This window comes from Aristolochia californica, unplaced genomic scaffold, assembly GCF_029961685.1.
Source record: "Aristolochia californica isolate CCGP_79_NKW_82.1479 unplaced genomic scaffold, dmAriCali1.0.hap1 SCAF_7, whole genome shotgun sequence".
NCBI lineage: Eukaryota > Viridiplantae > Streptophyta > Magnoliopsida > Piperales > Aristolochiaceae > Aristolochia > Aristolochia californica.
Window position 1 is genome coordinate 37372510 of NW_027182268.1, and position 17799 is coordinate 37390308.

Sequence of the window (17799 nt, forward strand, 5' to 3'; positions counted from 1 at the left end):
AAAACCCAACAGTTATTTCTAAGATGGTCTAGCAAGTTTGATCCTTCTTGTTTACTTGCTCTCTCCAGTCTTGACAATCGATGTGCATTCTTCTTGCTTTCTACTGTTTCTCTACCACGGGGCTTGCAATGAGTCGAGCTATAGCCTGATGTGGGGACTCCTCTTGGTCCTCAAGGAGTGGAGCCTCGATAATGCACCGCATATGGGGTTGTTTGTATTGCACTCATATTTCCACGCCAAGATCCTGGACATGCAACGACCTTAGGAATGTACACAAAAGATATATGATCGAGATTATAGGGGTTAATGGATGGCTTCGATCGCATCAAATGACTAGCGTGAGTTTTACGCAAGAGCTATAATTAAAACTTGTGACTCAGAAGATGAGGTGACAGCAAAGAAACAACACGGGAGGGGGGAAGAAGATCTCAACATTGAAACAAAACCCTTTTCCGATGCGTAGCCAACAAGTGCAAATAACACATGCTTCCATACTTGAAAAATGGAGACACGATAGAGCAGAAGGAAGAGAGAAAAGGAAGAATAGAATTTACATGGGCGAGATATGTGCTGTTTTGAAAATCGAGTCAAATACCCATCCAAAAATAACTAACCTACTTAAGAAAGTCATTTCTTAATGTTATTCTATGTGGGATTATTCTCTCACTAATAATTAATTTCATTCATATGCCACATAGTTAACATAACAAGCCACATGTTTGACATGTCATGCTACATTAGTTCATCAGTAGTAAAATACTACCTATCATGGCAAGACAATAAATATTTTCTCTACCATGGATTGTCCAGAATTTTATTAATTGTTACAGAGTTATTCAAAGAAATGAGGGAAGCTTTATTCTCTTACATAACTATATGCATCCATTGACGTATATCCCTTCTTCCTTTTTAACGGGGTAGAACAAGCAAATCATAAAATCTTAAATCACATCTGGGGCCTTGTTTGTACCACAAATATCTTACCGTCCTTCACTACACCTTCAATATCTTGAGGAGATCCGTAGAGCTCCTCGATCGCACTCCCAACCCGAGCAATACTTGAGAGAATTGAATTTCGGAAATTCACATCTATTAATAACGGATCCACCGAGTAATCTAACACAATCTTCTCTTCCTCGTCCATGGGCACACTGTGGATCAATAAAGATAAAATCAATGGGAATAAGCACGGATATAGTGAACCGAACAAATGCAAAAAACTTTACCTCCATATATTAAAACTGCCATATTAGATTGGAAAATAAATTTAAAAAGCATCACTCGGGGATTAGAACTATGAAATATATCCAGAAGAAAATATTGAATCTTTATATCAAATTTAGAAATTTTTATTGACCTCTTTTTTGAGTACTGAAGTATGAGCGGCCCGGCCCTCAAGGAGCAAGTCCACAACAGAGCTAACAAAAGGAAATTGTATCTACTAAGCAACTATCTGCTGCATACTAGAGGAAGAACCCATTAGAAGCAACTTCCTTGGCAACCCCAAATGCAAACCTTCCCTACTATAAATTTTAACCATGACCTCCTAATAAACCCCTCCTAGATCTCTTCACCTGATCTGCCTAATGGAATAAAACTAAGCAGGGTGCTTGAGAAAAGACGCACCAAGTGTTCGCTTGGACCCATAATGGATCTCCCTAAGCAGAGTACAAAGGGAAAAGTGTTATGGACGTTCGATTAGATCCATGGAAGACTTTGGAGATCTTCTTTGCAGTGGAAATCCAGCTGCAACGACTAAATATTTTGTCCCCACTCCCTACTAAAAACTTGAAGCAACTCAATAGGTGAGCATTGTCATGATATGATTATGTCTGACAATGAAAACAAACCCCAAAACATTTCCATCCACACGGATGTCTTCAATAGCATCATAAACTAAAAACAACAAAAACTAAACTAAGCTCAATTTCCTATCTATCAAAGTTAACACAACGACAGGTTAGTTCTGACCAGTTAAAAAGAACAGTCAATATAAATAAAAACACAATAAACATATATGCACTGTACTCGCATGAACAACTAAAATTATACGTATCTCTAAATTAGTTAAAATAAAAAGTATACAAAAAATTAAATATATAAAATCTAAGATGCACAGTTTGACATTCATAAATCATGCATCTATTCTTCTTTTGCCCTAAAACTTACAGAGCATAAAAATACCAAAATCACTGTTAAATCTAGTTGTGCGAGTTTAAGGATCACACAAAATAAGGTTAAACGGAGATTTAAAAAAAATGGTTTGAAATTACTCAGCTTTGTTTTTCAAAGCAACTCGGAGGTGTTCTAATCCGAATATCTGAAATTGTGCAAGTCTAAAAAAATAAACTCACTTATAAACAGAGTTTTAAGCTATCCATTTTTCTACTGATTCAAGTTGACTTGGGCAAGTGAAAGCAACTCAGACCAAGTCTTAGATTTGAAATCCAAAATCAGAGCTTGTTTACTCTAACAATTCCAATGCATTTATTTTAGTCAACAGGCTTAATATGTTTTTTTCCTGAACGATGGTAAAAGTTTATTAAGAGAACAACAACAGGCTTAATATGTTTCATACACCTTTATCAGGAGAAAAAAATATTGCAGCTAACCTGTCATAAAGTCCTGCACCTGCATAACCTTCTAAATCCTCGCCATTGGAGTCCGACCTGAAGATAATTGATCGTCTAATAAAAAGGCCAACAGGTTTGCTTGGGTAACCCAATACCTAACAAACAACAAGATCCATTAGTCCAGGAAGAAGTAATAGAAATTTCTGTTTATACTTTAACCATTCCATTACTCCATCCAATTGTGCAATCTTGTCTGAGATTTATTGTAAGTGTATGACATAATATGGAACTACACATAACACATTTGAAAAGACTAGTCTTTGTTGAAGACCGAATGTAATAAAGAAAAAGAGTTATTGAAGTGCCATGTACTTACCCTGGGCAAATTGAGATCACTCTTCTTGCAAGCAAAGCTCAAAGCACGACCTGGGTATGCTCCCACTAATGTTTCTCCAAGTCCTTTCACCACCTACATGCAGAAGCAAGCCTGAGCTTCTCTGATCACATTTTTGGTACTACTAAAGCCAAGAAATGGGAGAAAAGTTCACTGGCAGAAATGGAATAAAAGAATTCACTTCCTCCTTGGGCATGGATGCATGATTTTTAATGGTGAAAATCTTGATTCACTTTTAAAACTCTGTTAATTATAAGATTACCAACTAAGTCCAATCAGGTAACACATTACGACAGAACTGGAAGAGGGTTTTCCTAGTCCAATAGTTAGATTGAAATAGACATACCTCAGCATATATCTCAGATGAATCTCCAGATGATGGGTTAGTGGTGTGAATAACAAATGCATAATCAGCACTAATAATTTCTTGAACAAGGACAGCCATGCAAAGGTAGTCATGATCCAATTTCACTCTCCGGGTACTGGAATAGGCCCTCTCATTCCATTTTGAAGCCCAAACCTGAAAGAACAAATAAATGTAGCAATAAAACAAAAAAGGATAGTTTGCAAGCAGATATTCTGAATACTACAAACAGCATACTGCAATAAATGCATCATGCAAGTGTGTGATTTGAGCCCTATGTATCTCTGAATTTAGCAAATAAGCCTTTTTTCAGTATCAAGACAATTTCCTAGAGTTTATCAACAGATCATTTGGACATATAGAGACTGAAGCATAGGCATTTCATCATTCCTGGTTCAGAAAAAACCTACACCGGAATTTCAAAGAAACCAGCAGAAAATACTTTTGATCATAAAATAACTGCAGTTTAGATGAGTTTTTCAGTTGTTCACCTTTTTTATTGCATTCCATGCTTGTTCCCATCGTTCCTGACCTTCATCACCTGGCCATGGCATTCCCGAACTACTCATTTTGTCCTTCAGTTCTTGCACCTAAAGCAAGTGAACTACTTATTTAAACCCTCAAAGTAGAAAATTATTTTCCATTCAAAAAGAATTTAATAATATAATATGCCTTGTGAAGTTAGGTCCAAAGCCTTCCACTATAACTAGCCAAATTAGGAAGTCTCTTTCCCAACTAATAAACCAAAAATCTTTCTACTCATTTGTCTATGTAGGACTGTTTTCTAACACTCCCTCACACGTGCGGCCCTTTATGGCTCCAACACAAATAACTTGGGCAGAGGTCCTCGTACAAGCACAGGTTTTGATACCATGTGAAATTGGGTCCAAGGCCTATCCCAATATGACTAGCCAAATTAGGAATCTTCTTTCCCAAAATGACAAGCCAAATTAGGAAGCTTCTTTCCCAAAATGACCAGCCAAACTAGGAAACTTCTTTCGACTCGTTTGTCCATGTTGGACAATTCCCTAACATGCCTAAGATCCAGTTGAGCGGTCTAGAGTCAGATGGGATTTCTAGTTTTTAACTGTCATACAGTTAAGGACCAATTTAAATACAATCAATCCAATGGCTGTAAGATCATTCTACATGTTCTGATTCAACCAATGCAAACTAGAACGTACCAATTGAGGTAGGGGAACAAGCTCCAGTACTGTTTTTCGAATTTCACCAAGTGCGTCAACATCTCCGTCCACCAATTTGTTCTTCAATTGTTGTAATCGGGTTGCTACTGTCTGTAAAATAAGGTTGCAAATCATGAGTCACATTATTGGATAATTTATCAGAGGGAGGCTACATAGTCTTCGAAACAACTGAACTAACATAATCTATTGCTGTCTAGTTCCAAAAACCACAAAATAAATATACAGTTAAATACACCAAGCAACATTTCACTACCATAGAAGGATGCGCTGAACCCACCTTATTAGAATCATCTGCTAGAACTTTCTCAAAAACACCAAATGGTAGCGCAACTGAAGTTGGAATACCCACCCAGGAGGGGACTTTTCCCTTCAAATATGATATGTTCCTAGATTTGGCCCCAACCTAAAAAAGTAAAAGTTAAACACAATACACACAAAAAAGTTACCACATAAACAAATGTTGCTATGTTCCTAGATTTGGCCCCAACCTAAAAAAGTAAAAGTTAGGCACAATACACACATAAAAAGTTACCACATAAAAAAATGTCTTTTCACCCCCCACTCTCAGTTCTAACTACTGCGAAATCACGTAAACAAATGTCTTTTCACCCCACTCTCAGTTAACTACAGCTCCTGAAATTCCATAACCAGAGATAAAGTTGGTCACTCAAAAGTGCATCACATATTATATTCACAACTAACCATTTCACTGTTGAACTCATCAGCTGAGATTGCATATCTACCAGCAAACTGCTTTCTAACCAGAGTTAGCGAAGGTCCAGCTAAGTCATCCCTTTGATTTAATGAACTTGGATCTGCAAGTTCGCTAACCTTGACCTCACTACAGTTTGACACAACAAAATAGAGTTAGGACCACCATTATATCATCAAATAACAACATTTCTATCTACAATATTTGACAAAAAAACAAATTTCATCACTCAAGTTCAAGAAATAAACCTGTAAATAACACCTGCTGATGTGGGTTTTAGCCGCAACAACTTCCCCTCTCTTGCTTGCAGGTCCAAAAGGATTTTAGGGTCAAAGCATGTAGCAAAGCAGACCTGCCATCATTCACAATTTCTCATCATCACAATGGTTTGACAGTGCCATCAGCATTATGAAGATAAACACTAGGGAGTATAGTCACTACTGAACTGGGGGGTGGGCTCATTACCTTAGAGTTTCTTGCTCGCACTGAAACATGAGATAGGACATCTGGCATGTCTGGAGTAAGGACTGCAACAGCGCCATCTGGGATTTCCTCCTCACCCTTTACGCTGTTTGCCAGTATAATGGTAGGATTCCCATATGATTCATTCTGGACAGAAAGCAATTTATCTACGACCACCACAGATCCAACAACTTCAACTGGACTAATGACCTGCCAACTGATCCAAAAATGAATATTTCATTAGGTTTGTTCAGTTGTTTGAATTACTAATTTTGCATGTCAGAGAGTTTTCAAGATGTACTGGAACTGCCAACATCATCTTATGCTAGGAAGCCTATATCCACCACAAACGAGCTTCTAAACAAGTCATTTTTCGTGCAAAACTAAAAACCACTTGAATCGATAGTTTTTTACCATTTCAACCTTCCTCACCTAGTTTTACTCAGTCAGGCTCTTTGGTGGGCTTCTCAAATGGTCTTTCCAACTCTGTTTTCCTTCGTTTAAAGTGGGACTTAGTCTAGACTAGAAGAAGATATATCTATCTGATTTCACAAGCCGTCATTGCCTCAGCAATGTGTGTTGGCCTCTTACATAGTGATGGTTGTCTGTTGAATATTTTTGAAGGTCAATGACTGGCCAAGGGAAATTTGATTGATTTAGCAACAGCCTATTACCCAGCAAGGGGAGGGGGGATCGCCAAGTGTGGACTGTTTTTCATCTTTCATGCCTCAGAAAGGGAAGTACGTAGTTGGAAAGAACTCTTTTGCTGTAAGAAATTTCGTTAAAAAAAATTGCAGGATTAAGGACAAATTCCAGATCTCTTTTTTTTTAATCTTGTTCTAGATCTCCTCTTACATAGTATTTTTTTTGAGAATGTACATATGCTAATGCTTCTTCTTCTTCTAACTTTGCTCATGGTAGGCTTTTAAAATGGTCACAGATCAACAGGCTCCGCAAACTTCTAATCCAATCTAATAATCGTCACTCTTGGCATTATCCACTTATAAAGCCTTGCAATAAGTCATGTTTCACATACTTTATACAATAAATTGACCTGCCTAAGAAATGAGAAAAATAATAACGGATTAGAAAATGGAGTATACTGTTGAGGAGTTAAAGAAATGTTTTGCCCTGACAAGTTTCCTCAAAAAACATCTTGATCAAGAACAACTTGAGATCTTCTCTTAGGTGGTAAAAGGCTTAGAAAATGAACATATGCTAACGTTTCATCTTTTTCTATTTTGGTCATGGTACACTTTCAAAATGATCATAGATCAACATACTTTGAGTCCTATTAACAAGAACTCAACTTCTAATCTAATCTAATCATCATAAGTATTGACATTATCCGCTTAGGCTTGGCAAAAGTCATGTTTCAGATGATTTCATAGCACTATTTTTCAAAAAAAATAATAAAATTATAGAAATACACTAACCTTCCTAGATGAGCTTTCTCCCGAAGAACAGGGTCTAGCCGGTTGAGAAGAGAAGACAAAGAAGCAGCTGATCCAGCCCGAATAATTTCTTCGGTGAATATGTTTACCTGCAAAACAAGTTGTTAATGACAAATAAGTAGAGAGACTGCAGCATTATAACCAACTAAAAGTTGAAGTGTAATTGAAATAGCAAATACATACAGCCCATTCTTCAACTCCAAGCAGGCATCCAAGGTATTCCGCTGAAGGTTGAAGGACAAGGTGGTAATACTCTGCCTTGCTTGAAAGTGCTAGGCGAGTCCGATCAAGAACTGATTTGGTGTATAATGCCCACTGATCATTTTTACTTCTGCAGAGGTCTAGGGCATGATTCCATCCCTTTATAAACCGCAGAAATTTTAGAAATAAAATAGATGTAATTCCATTATATCATCCATCTAAATGAACAGCTACAGAGGTTGTAACTACTAAATGACTAGAAGTCTTATCACCCCAAAAAACACAAATAACATACAAATCATAGAGAAATCAAAATGTTGAATATGCTTATTTTCACCTTTCAGAGTTGAAAAGTTTAAAATTTTCTTTCAGGCCTTACTATTACCAGGAGCTCATCATCCCTTTGACTTAATGCAGTCCAAATGTAGATTAAAAGCACCCGGACGCACATCACAATCCACATCCCTCACCACTGAAAACATATGACCATCTTGCAAATATTGCCGCAAATATATTGGGCTCTTTTTTCCCAACTTAAAAAACAGACATACAAGTAGTTGAGATAACAATAATCATTTTTTGAAAGAGAGCAAAATAATTATAATAACCATTAAATAGACAGGAAGAAGTTGGGAACCAAACTTAACGAGGTATGCAAAAAGACTGCATGCATTGTAACTTTTATTGGTTTTATGTAACAAAACCGCATTAAAATTCCACTGAAGTTGCAAAAATGCATAAACTTGGATTTGCTCTTTTAATGTCCATGGGAGAAAAAAGAAAAAGAAAAACTTCCTTGATCCACAGCCCACTAAAAACATGCATTTTTCAATGGGATACATAGTCTAATGATTTTCATCTTCTCATCCCTTAGTTCAGGAAAAATCTGCTCCTTTTTTTTGTTTTTCTCTTTTGCTTCTGGCTACCTGTTTGTCTCCTTATTCATTTTTAAGTTTCTGAAACATTTTAATGACACCCATGACATTTTTAAGAGAAGATTACCATAAGAGGACTTGATGACAAACAGGATAGAAGGATCAATACAATGTGCTCTACCATGAAAATAGACAATCTTTATTTTTAAGATACAGAGAAATTACAAGTAAACAGAGAATCTGAATAGCTCCTCTGACAGAGTCAAAAAAACACCTCCAAAATAATAACTACCAAAGAAAAGAAAAAAAGACACAGCATATAACCCCTTAAACAAGAAAATCCAAGAAGAATAACTATCCAAACAATATGCAAACAACAACATTAAAAATGTAAGGATTGTGGCATCATAATGGCTACATAATTCAAGCCCCTCCCACTGTCTTTGTGTGGGGACCACCTCACCTCATTTGGCATCTTTGCAATTGCATCACAATTCACACTGTATAGTGTACCTTCCGGTTTCAACTTCATGTTTCTCTAATGCTCTGGATCAAAGGATGCAATACCATAGTGGCACAAAGACTAGAAGATGATTAAGATACCCTTAGCTACACGCTGCCAAGCCTGTCATTATTGTTCTACTAATGACCCAGGTGAATTTCCTTCAACATGTCATCATTTTTGTTAGAAAATATGATCTTGGGAGTATTTGACATCATTTAAATGGTCCTGTGTAAGTCTAGGAGTGTACCTGGCTTAGATATAGTCAATTCAAGTCAGAACTTATAAACATAATGAGTCTAGAAGTCATTATTAAGTGACACGAGTAATGAGGCGCATCTTAGTCATTCTTGTGTAGTTCTCTTTTTTAGTGATTAATAAAGTTTAGAGGTTGATTATCACCCTAACGAGACTACCTGGCTATATAGCAGTTCTTCTCTACTTCTCTCTTTCTTTCTCTCTTACTTCTCTCTTACTTCTCTCTTTCTCAATCTTCCAACCTCTTGATTATGAAATTTTACAATTACCATTTTCACAAAGACAGTACGTCATAACTATAGTTTAAATTTTGCCAATTACATCATGACACATAAAACTTTCTCCTGAAGACCAGTTCCCATGGCATTTACCCTTCAACTAACAATAAAAAAGCAGAAACCTCGACCTGATTACCATATGATCTGATTTTCATTCAATATTTGGCTCTCTCTTAAATCTCTCAAGCCTAATTTCCATGTGGCAAAAGATATAAATAAATAGTATTTTTACTGATATACCTTCAAGCAGTAGATGAGTTCTTCATTGTTGTCTGATGAGAGTACAAGATTCTCAAGAACAAGGGTGATGAAGTACATAACTTTCTGCAAGAAAACGCAATAGATAGCAATAAATTTTGATATAAACTAACTGCATAAACATGCCTGTCAGAAGGATAAACAACAGAGACCAAATTAAAGGGTAACACAAACAATATATAATGCACCTCTGGACCAGACTTGTTTAGATCTTCATATCCCCTTTCGATGGCTGTTCTAACTGTTGAATCTAACGCAATATCCAAAAATATAAGATCCTTCAACCTCTCGTGTGATCTATGAAGCAGTGGTTGAAGCTCTGCACGTGCTTCTAGCAAACTCTGAACCATATTTAGAAACACAATAAGTTTAAACAGAATGTCTCTCCAACCAATAAACAAAAATACCCAAAGCATTGACCCACCTCTAGTAGAGGTTCCACATTTTTATCCTCAACATGCTCTAGAATGAATTGGAGGAGCTCCTGCAACACAAGCACATGCATACATACATGAATTCAACCCAACCATTAAGAAATATTGATGTTTTCATCAAAACAAATATTCTGTGATTAGAGTTGAGAATTTTACTGGAAATCCAGATGGCAAGCCTGAAACAGGATTGATGCGAACCCCAACCATGAACCCTTGGCCCTGAAAGAAACAGCAATCATATAAAAAAAATAGGAAAGTTATATTCAGGCATGCAAAGGGAAATTTAAGATATTACCTCCGATTTGTAACCCAAACAAGTTGAGATTGCTGACTCAAGATCTGCACCTGAGTGAACTGCCTAGAAGTAATAATTTAAAGACAACAATTTATATTGCTAACATGAATAAGGAAAATAACAAAAATGTCAAGTCACACAGATTTAAAATCCTACTTTTAAAGTTCTCAAGTAGTTCCCCAGATCACGAAGAAGGCCCTCCTTCTGGTCGATTCGAAATTTTGGTTCAGAGTGAATGGCACGGTCATAACTTAAAAGTCGTTCTTTTGTTATGCCGTTTGATTTTAATGTACTCCAATAGACGTCAATATTGAAATCACTTTTGATATAGTCAATAAGCGCCTGCAAGAATGTTGTTGTTATTTGTAACTGGCTACCTGACAGATTATAAATAGTATAATAAAACTGTAGTATCGATTACCTGACAGATTATAACATCATCAGGACTAGTATTGTTATGCAGCTTCTGATGCCACTCCTCCATTATTCCACCTTTACAGTCATTATTTCTCTGCCAAATTTGCATATTTTACCTTCCTGATTCCCAAATAGTGAAACTAAGAGATGCAGTAATTCTAGAAAGTACCTGGATCACCAGAATCTCGTCTCGGATCCGCTGACCTACATCTCCTTCACCGCCACGGCCGACACTTGACATGATCATCCTCAAGATTTCTCTGTACTGAGAACTTTTGTATACATCTTGAAGCAAATCTGTCAACCTGTCTTGAGCTTTACTGATTTCACTGCAAATAGGCAAGACAGAAATTTATCTACAACTGAATATAACATTAACAAGCAGAATAAACAATTGAAGATACGAAAATGGACAGTGCACAAAAGAAATGAATATGATGGACCAAGTTAGCAAGAAGAGGTATACCGAGGCTTGACATTGTAGTTTTTATTCCAAGTGAGTTGTCTTGTAGCCATGAACCTCAACCACACTAAAAGCCCTGCAAGACCCAACTCTCCAAAATCTTTTGCCCACTCTGTCAAGTCTGCTGCAATGTTAAATCTGCCACGAAATAACATCATTCTTGATAGATCATGCACAGGACCTCTTAATCAAAACGGAAAAAAATGAAATTCGAACAAGTCTAATAACCCCAGATTAAATATTTCTGAAATAGTTCTAAAATTGAATTTTACATGAAAAGAACACAAGCATGGTCGAAGAGATTATCTTTTTTGTTTCAAGAAGGATCAAAAGTCTTCGAGACTTAATCAACCATATACTTTACCTATGCATAAAAGACCTTTCAGCCTCAGTCTCCAATTCTGCTATTCTATTCAGTAATGCCTTTGCAGTACCATTGCCATCGCCAACATCCTATAAAAACAGGAATCAATATATTAGAAACCAAAAAGAAAAGATGAAGTAATGATAGAAAAAGGGAGATGAAATTAAAAATCCATAAAAAACAGACCTTCATAGCCTTCTCAACTTGACTGCTAAATTCAACATAAAAGTCAGATCCATTGTTATTTATCCATCTTCCATTTGATAAAAGAACAAAAGGCAATCCCACAAAATTGGCTCCATCAACCTCTATTTCTATAGACTGCAACTGAAAATTTTAGAGAGAAAATGAGGAGCTAGCTGATAAGTTGGTAAAAAATGTGAGACAAGTTTGAGTACTCTTGCTCTTAACCCTTGTTAAGATTAGAGTTCCTGCTTTTATTGAGTACCTTGGAAGCAGCATCTACAGAATCCTCTACTAATGGTGTTTCAAAAGCTCTATCCATCAAAACTGAGCAGGGCGGAAGTGTACTAAGAGAAGGCGCCTATAAAACATTAGATACACCAACTCTGTAATTTCACATTATTAAAAAGGAAGAAAAGATTGAGGAGCAACAAAGTGAATTGTTTCAAACTAACAATCTATTCTTTAACATGGCAGAGTCCATGCTCAACATCTTACCATCCACTCCCCAGCTCTTTCTGATAATGCCCAATGAAGAACAATTGGCTCTTTCATGTCTGTAGCAATATAAACTTTGGTCTTCCCTTGTTGTTTTATCACTAGTGCCTTCAAAATGGGAAAGCAATTCATTACTCAAGAAGCAGGAATGGTTTTCAAGAGTAAATAAAAAACAGAACAGAACGTTATCTAACCAGAAGTTCTTTGTCTCCCAGCTTAAAAAGTTTCTTGTTCACAATGCTGCCACCATCCTTTTCTTCTTTAGCCTTTGACCATAGTTCAAATTTTGTTAGAGTTTGAGTTGAGAGAATTTTTTTTTCCTTCCCAGGCTCAGCCACATATTTATTGAGAAACTGCATGATGTCTCTTTTCTTGCGCTGGATTCTTTCACCAGTGAAATACCTTTTCGTCTTCAAATGCTGAGAAACATTGGTGGTTTGTATGTTTCCTTTGGTAATTTTTTTCCTTATCTCATCAATTGAGGAGCCTTGTTCTAATTCAAGCTGCAATTCTTTTCTAGCTTCTTCAAACTCTCTCTACCAAGAATACATAAAATGATTATTGCATAAGTGGATCATAGGACAAGATAGAAAATGATCATTTCCACTAACAATAGAACAGAAGAAAAATGTTACCAGTTGTTGATCAGGGGAATAGTTAGGTTTCCCTGCCTTTTCCCATCGTATAAATGCTTGTATTTGAACAAGTTCATTAGGAATGTTTTTCTCTAATGTGGAAGTTCTCTCCTTAGGCTTGTCATCCTTTTTTGTTAACCTTGTACGGATCTCTTCTATGGAAGCTCCCCTGGCTACTTCCTCAAGTAATTCAGTTCGGGCAGCTTCATACTCTTCCTATAGCATGCACAAAATATTTCTTTAATGTTGAGCTCACAGATGCAATACCTCTTAATGCCTGCAATCTTGAATTGAAACTCTCAAACTAATAAACCCCACCATGCAGTCATTCAGCTAAAGACCCAATCCACAGAATAGCTATTATAACTTAATTACACTTCCCCAGAGATTGTGAAATTATATCAACCCATCAAAACTAGCAATAATTATATCCAACCTCTTGGCTTTGAAATTTTATAACACTTAGGACTCATTTATTGCTACATTTTCTGTTAATATGACAATATGCCCTAACCTACCTCTTTAACTTAGGGGAGAAGCAGGTTAATAGAATTTCAGTTCTCCCCACTTTCTCTTGCTTCTCTATGAGGGAGGGGGTGTGACTGTGGTGTGTGGGGGTTTGAGGTAAGGAGGTAAATTGGAGGGTTCCCATTTTGTTCACTCTCTCCTACACATCAAAAGAGAATGGGGAAAGGAATTGCAGCCCCTCACATGAAGAGAAAAAAACTAAAGGTTTTTAAGAAAGAGTCAAAGAGATTTTGTAATGAAATATGTTAAAGAGAAGGTATAGGAGAGTCTTACATGACTCTCCAAGAAAAAAGTCTCATAGAGCAGTAATTAATATGGCAAAATCTTACAGGAGTCTCATGGGAGGAAGTCTCCCAGAAGTGTTTCAGCTAAAAGGCATTTTAGTTATTTCGGTCTTCTATTTATGTTCAATTGTTTAATTATTCTAGGACCTATTTTGAAGAGTTAGACTTTGAGTTTAATTGAAACAAAGGTAGTTTAATTGTAATTGGATTCTACTTATTTCCTCTATTATAAATAGAGGCTCATTGTACTCAAATTACAACAAGTCAACAAAGTATTTATCTTTTCTAGAAATTCAACATGGTATTAGAGCGGGTTCTGTGTGTTGACTCGGTCAACCAACAAAGATAATGTGATCCTTTTCTGATTGATCATCTCTAGCAGTTTAGGTTTGTATTCTACCTTTTTCTTCCTTTGTCCTAATATTCATTGTTCCCTTGACATTCTGCACCTCCATACTGAACTTTTCATATTGCAAATTCTATATTGACGGAAAGACATTTGAGTATACTTTTCAATGCAAAAAGAAATTTGAAATTAAAGTTTTCTACAAAGAGAAATCAATATTTGAAGTAGAAAAGGTAAAAAAACAAGAAAGGTTCGAGTAGCAGTAAAAAAAACTTCAATTTTCAAGGTGTTTTATGTCATCAAGAACGAGACTTTATATGGAGAACTGTATGCCAATTTGTAAGTCTATTTTTTAACCTATCAAACCAATTCTCAATCTGAGGGGCTTAATTTGTAAGTCTATGTTAAGTGTTAGACTTTGGATGTAACTAGGATAAAGGCAGTTTAATTGTAATTAGATTCTACTTATTTCCTCTATAATAAATAGAGGTCCATTGTATTCAAATTACAACAAGTCAACAAAGTATTTATCTTTTCTAAAAATTCAACAAAATTTCAAAACCAGGGCACCAAGTGTACTTATCAATACATCTGTGGTGTTTGAAATATCAAAATTTTTCAAGAGGGCGAGTGCAATTAACTAGATATTATAGGCAAGCAAGAAAAGGAAAACTAGGAAACTGCTTCTTCAAATTCTTCAAGGGATGAATTCCTAAACTACTTTAAGATATTGGCATAATCTATCATCTGAAAAATGAAAACAAAACCAAGGGGAAGCCACAGTGACTAACCCTGAACTTCCTTACTGAAAAGACTTTAATTAGCGACTCTCCCCAAGCACGAAGCCATATAACATCTTTTTCCAATAAAATAAAAAATAAAAATTGGAAGTCTTCCATCACCAGATTTTTCTTGAGTTCTAGTTGCCAATTCAGGAAAGACAAAATGAGAAAAACAACTAATGTGGTGGACTAGTATTGAAAGCCAAGATAAGTAAATATCACATCAATTATTGAAGAGTGCTAACGTTGGGCCCAGGTCCATCCGAAAATGGCTAACTGAAGATAAGAGGCCTCTTTCCTTTTAACAAAGAGATGGCTCAAATTGAGCTCAATGTGACAGCACTATATTCAAGTTAAACCAACTCTGTGTTCTCTTCCCTTTCAGGTAATCATGTCTCATGTAAAAAGTGGAAAGCGGACACTTGCCTTCTCGTGCTCTGGTGTATATGCTTGTTTACCCTTTCTTTGCCACCTTAGATATGCTTGAATCTGTACAAGATCTTCAGGTACTGAAATATTTGAAGGAATTGAATTGTGCGCATCTGACTTATCACTTATAGGCAATTGGATGTAAAAGTTCTGACCATTATCTTTAAACCTGGCATAAATAATCTAACCACATCAAGGAAACATAAAACTTGATTATTAAAATAGAGAAATTAGATGTATAGGCAACTCACCACTTGTTCTTTGTTTCATCCAATACAAGAAATTCTATACCTTGTATCTGAGGATCATCAATTGCCAATGACAAAAACATGTTCGAGCCAGACTAGAAGAAAGAAGAATAAAAGTAAGTAGTGGGAGGAAGCAATTAAGGGTGCATTCAAATAAGCTTATTCTCGAAAAACAAATCTAAAGCCTTCCCCAAAAAATCCAAGTAGAGAACAAAATCATAGATTATCATGCAATGAAGATGTAGCATCACTTCTGATAACATACTTTCCTAAAAGGAGTACGCAAAGCTTTGTTCTTGTACACTTTTGTTCCATCAGGACGGCAAGAAGGAAGTGACCAATTCCTGCACAATTTCATGAGAATAAATAACTCATAGAGGAGGAGTGCAGGAAAATATTCAACCATATAGCCTTACCTGTTTCTGCCACAAATTGCACCCCAGTGAAGTATGAGGGAGCTATTACTGTTTGTAATTTGTATGTCTACTTGAGGATAAGAATTAGGAGCCACTATACTGACATCAACCTGTTGAATAAGTAAGCTAAAGTTTCATTCATTTCTTAGGAATAACTTTCAAGTCAAAGAAAATTTGCATAGAAAGTACCTGAAGCTTGGAACTTCCATCCAGATTGAACCTCCATGTGCGCTGCCAATAGTAGAACTGGTTAAAAATCTACTTACATTCGCATAGAGTATCCTCTTCAAACATTAGAATGTTAGAGATAGAATTTATTGGTACACTTTTTCAGACAAGATATTGCTGTCTCTAGTATCAGTAGGCATCTCAAAAGCCAGCTTTGCATAACCATATGTCAAGCTTATCATCCAAGATGGTACGAATTAGAGAGAGAGAGAGAGAGAGATTTCAAAAGTTGATCAAAGCAGCTCCAAGAAGTAAACCATCTTAGGTAATAAATAACAACTAATAGTGAAGAGGAAACAGATTTCCAAAGGAGCTACTTGAGATATATAATGATTCTCAAATATGCAAAAGAAATCAAAGGTTTAAGAATTCATCACTTCCTCCCAATACTACATGAAGAAGAACTAACCTCAGAAGCAGGATTTGTAGCCAATACAGCACATGGAACAATGGAAACCATGCGGTCTATAGTTCTGGAGCTTTTCTCATATAACTTGGAAATTTTTAAGGGATTCGGCAACTGGTGCGCTGATTGATTTGACAATGATGAAGTGGTGACATAGTAAGCTGGATTCCCAGAAGAGACTGAACAATATTTCTGTGGATGCTCAGGTTTAGGTGGGGTTAGAGCTTGGTGAAGGATACCATGTCCTAAAGCATTATTCATATCTCACGCCCTGGGATGCACCTCTCCAAAAAGTAAAAGCTGCCAAAACAAAATATCACATAAATGATAAACCTTATTAGGTAGTTGTAGGGTAAACATTTTTTTTTTAAATTAAACAAATAATCATCTAGAAAAGGATTCATTTGAATTTGGACAAAGATAGCAGATGCAATAACTTGCAGAAGTCAGGACATTACTTAGAAAGAGTATCTTGACTCAAGCATATCAAGTTCTTCAAACTATACTTAGAGTAAACGACCAGTCTATAAAATGCAATTGCATATAATTGAAAATCATGAACAACTAAAATGCCTATTGAAATTTTCTAAAAGAAAAAGAAAACTGTCATCTTTCTCTTTCATCATAGCGGTAAAAAAGTAAAATATACCAGCTCCATCAAGAAAGTAAACCATTATAGCCGAAAGTTAATCTAGTTCAAGCAAAATGCGCTCGAATAACAAACGACGAAACGGATTAAATGTTTCTTAGATTCCTGAACTGATTACAGTAGTCCAAAAATATAGCTAGAGACAGAAAGTGATCAAATCATAAGAAGAACAAAATAAGAAATGCACCAAATAAATTGATTCCGAAACTTATTACTGGTCGAAGTTCAAAAGCACTCCACGATTATGAAAATAAACTCCACAAACTGGTTCCATTCAATTAAAAAACAAGAGAACCAAAATAACAACGCATTGGAAAGCATAAGTTTCTTATAGATATCTTTACCGAGCGATACTTATAGCCCATAGCAATCCAATGAAAGGCATATTAGCAAGCTCCCGACAAACTTTGAGAAAATCACAAAAAAAAAAAAAAAAAAACTAATATAAACAACCAAAAATGTTGAATACAGTAGCAAAAATTAAGAATACAAGAGACAATCATAATTTGCCTACTTTCAAACGATTTCATTTAATCAATCCTTGCTGAACCAAAACTACTTCACAACCTCTCACTACCTCAACAAAACTCCGTTTCCTTTTCCGATACCGAGAGAAAGTGCGACAGAGCAGTAGACGCCCCAGCAAGCTGATGCTATG

At 36.1% G+C, this 17799-nt stretch overlaps 1 protein-coding gene across 3 annotated transcripts; it reads right to left on the reverse strand.

The window, feature by feature from the left end:
- Window positions 1-718: 718 nt before the first annotated feature.
- LOC137937845 (alpha-glucan water dikinase, chloroplastic-like) lies at window positions 719-17795 on the reverse strand. Of its 3 annotated transcripts, none has more exons than XM_068783028.1 (34): window positions 17719-17795; window positions 16496-16792; window positions 16048-16089; window positions 15859-15968; window positions 15708-15786; window positions 15446-15537; window positions 15192-15363; window positions 12826-13041; window positions 12385-12726; window positions 12191-12298; window positions 11958-12053; window positions 11696-11836; window positions 11510-11598; window positions 11149-11283; window positions 10852-11011; window positions 10687-10776; window positions 10422-10607; window positions 10266-10328; window positions 10127-10189; window positions 9961-10020; window positions 9725-9877; window positions 9519-9602; window positions 7348-7524; window positions 7147-7253; window positions 5714-5927; window positions 5497-5600; window positions 5239-5377; window positions 4814-4939; window positions 4516-4626; window positions 3823-3921; window positions 3314-3487; window positions 2950-3042; window positions 2613-2728; window positions 719-1151 (listed from the first exon to the last, which is right to left on the reverse strand). In XM_068783028.1, the coding sequence occupies exons 2-34, from the start codon at window positions 16751-16753 to the stop codon at window positions 947-949; spliced, it is 4404 nt and encodes a 1467-aa protein (XP_068639129.1). In that variant the 5' UTR covers window positions 16754-16792; window positions 17719-17795; the 3' UTR covers window positions 719-946. The 3 variants fall into 3 exon arrangements, with proteins under 3 accessions (XP_068639129.1, XP_068639131.1, XP_068639130.1); XM_068783030.1 differs by having other exon boundaries at window positions 17709-17754; XM_068783029.1 differs by having other exon boundaries at window positions 17656-17728.
- Window positions 17796-17799: the final 4 nt, after the last annotated feature.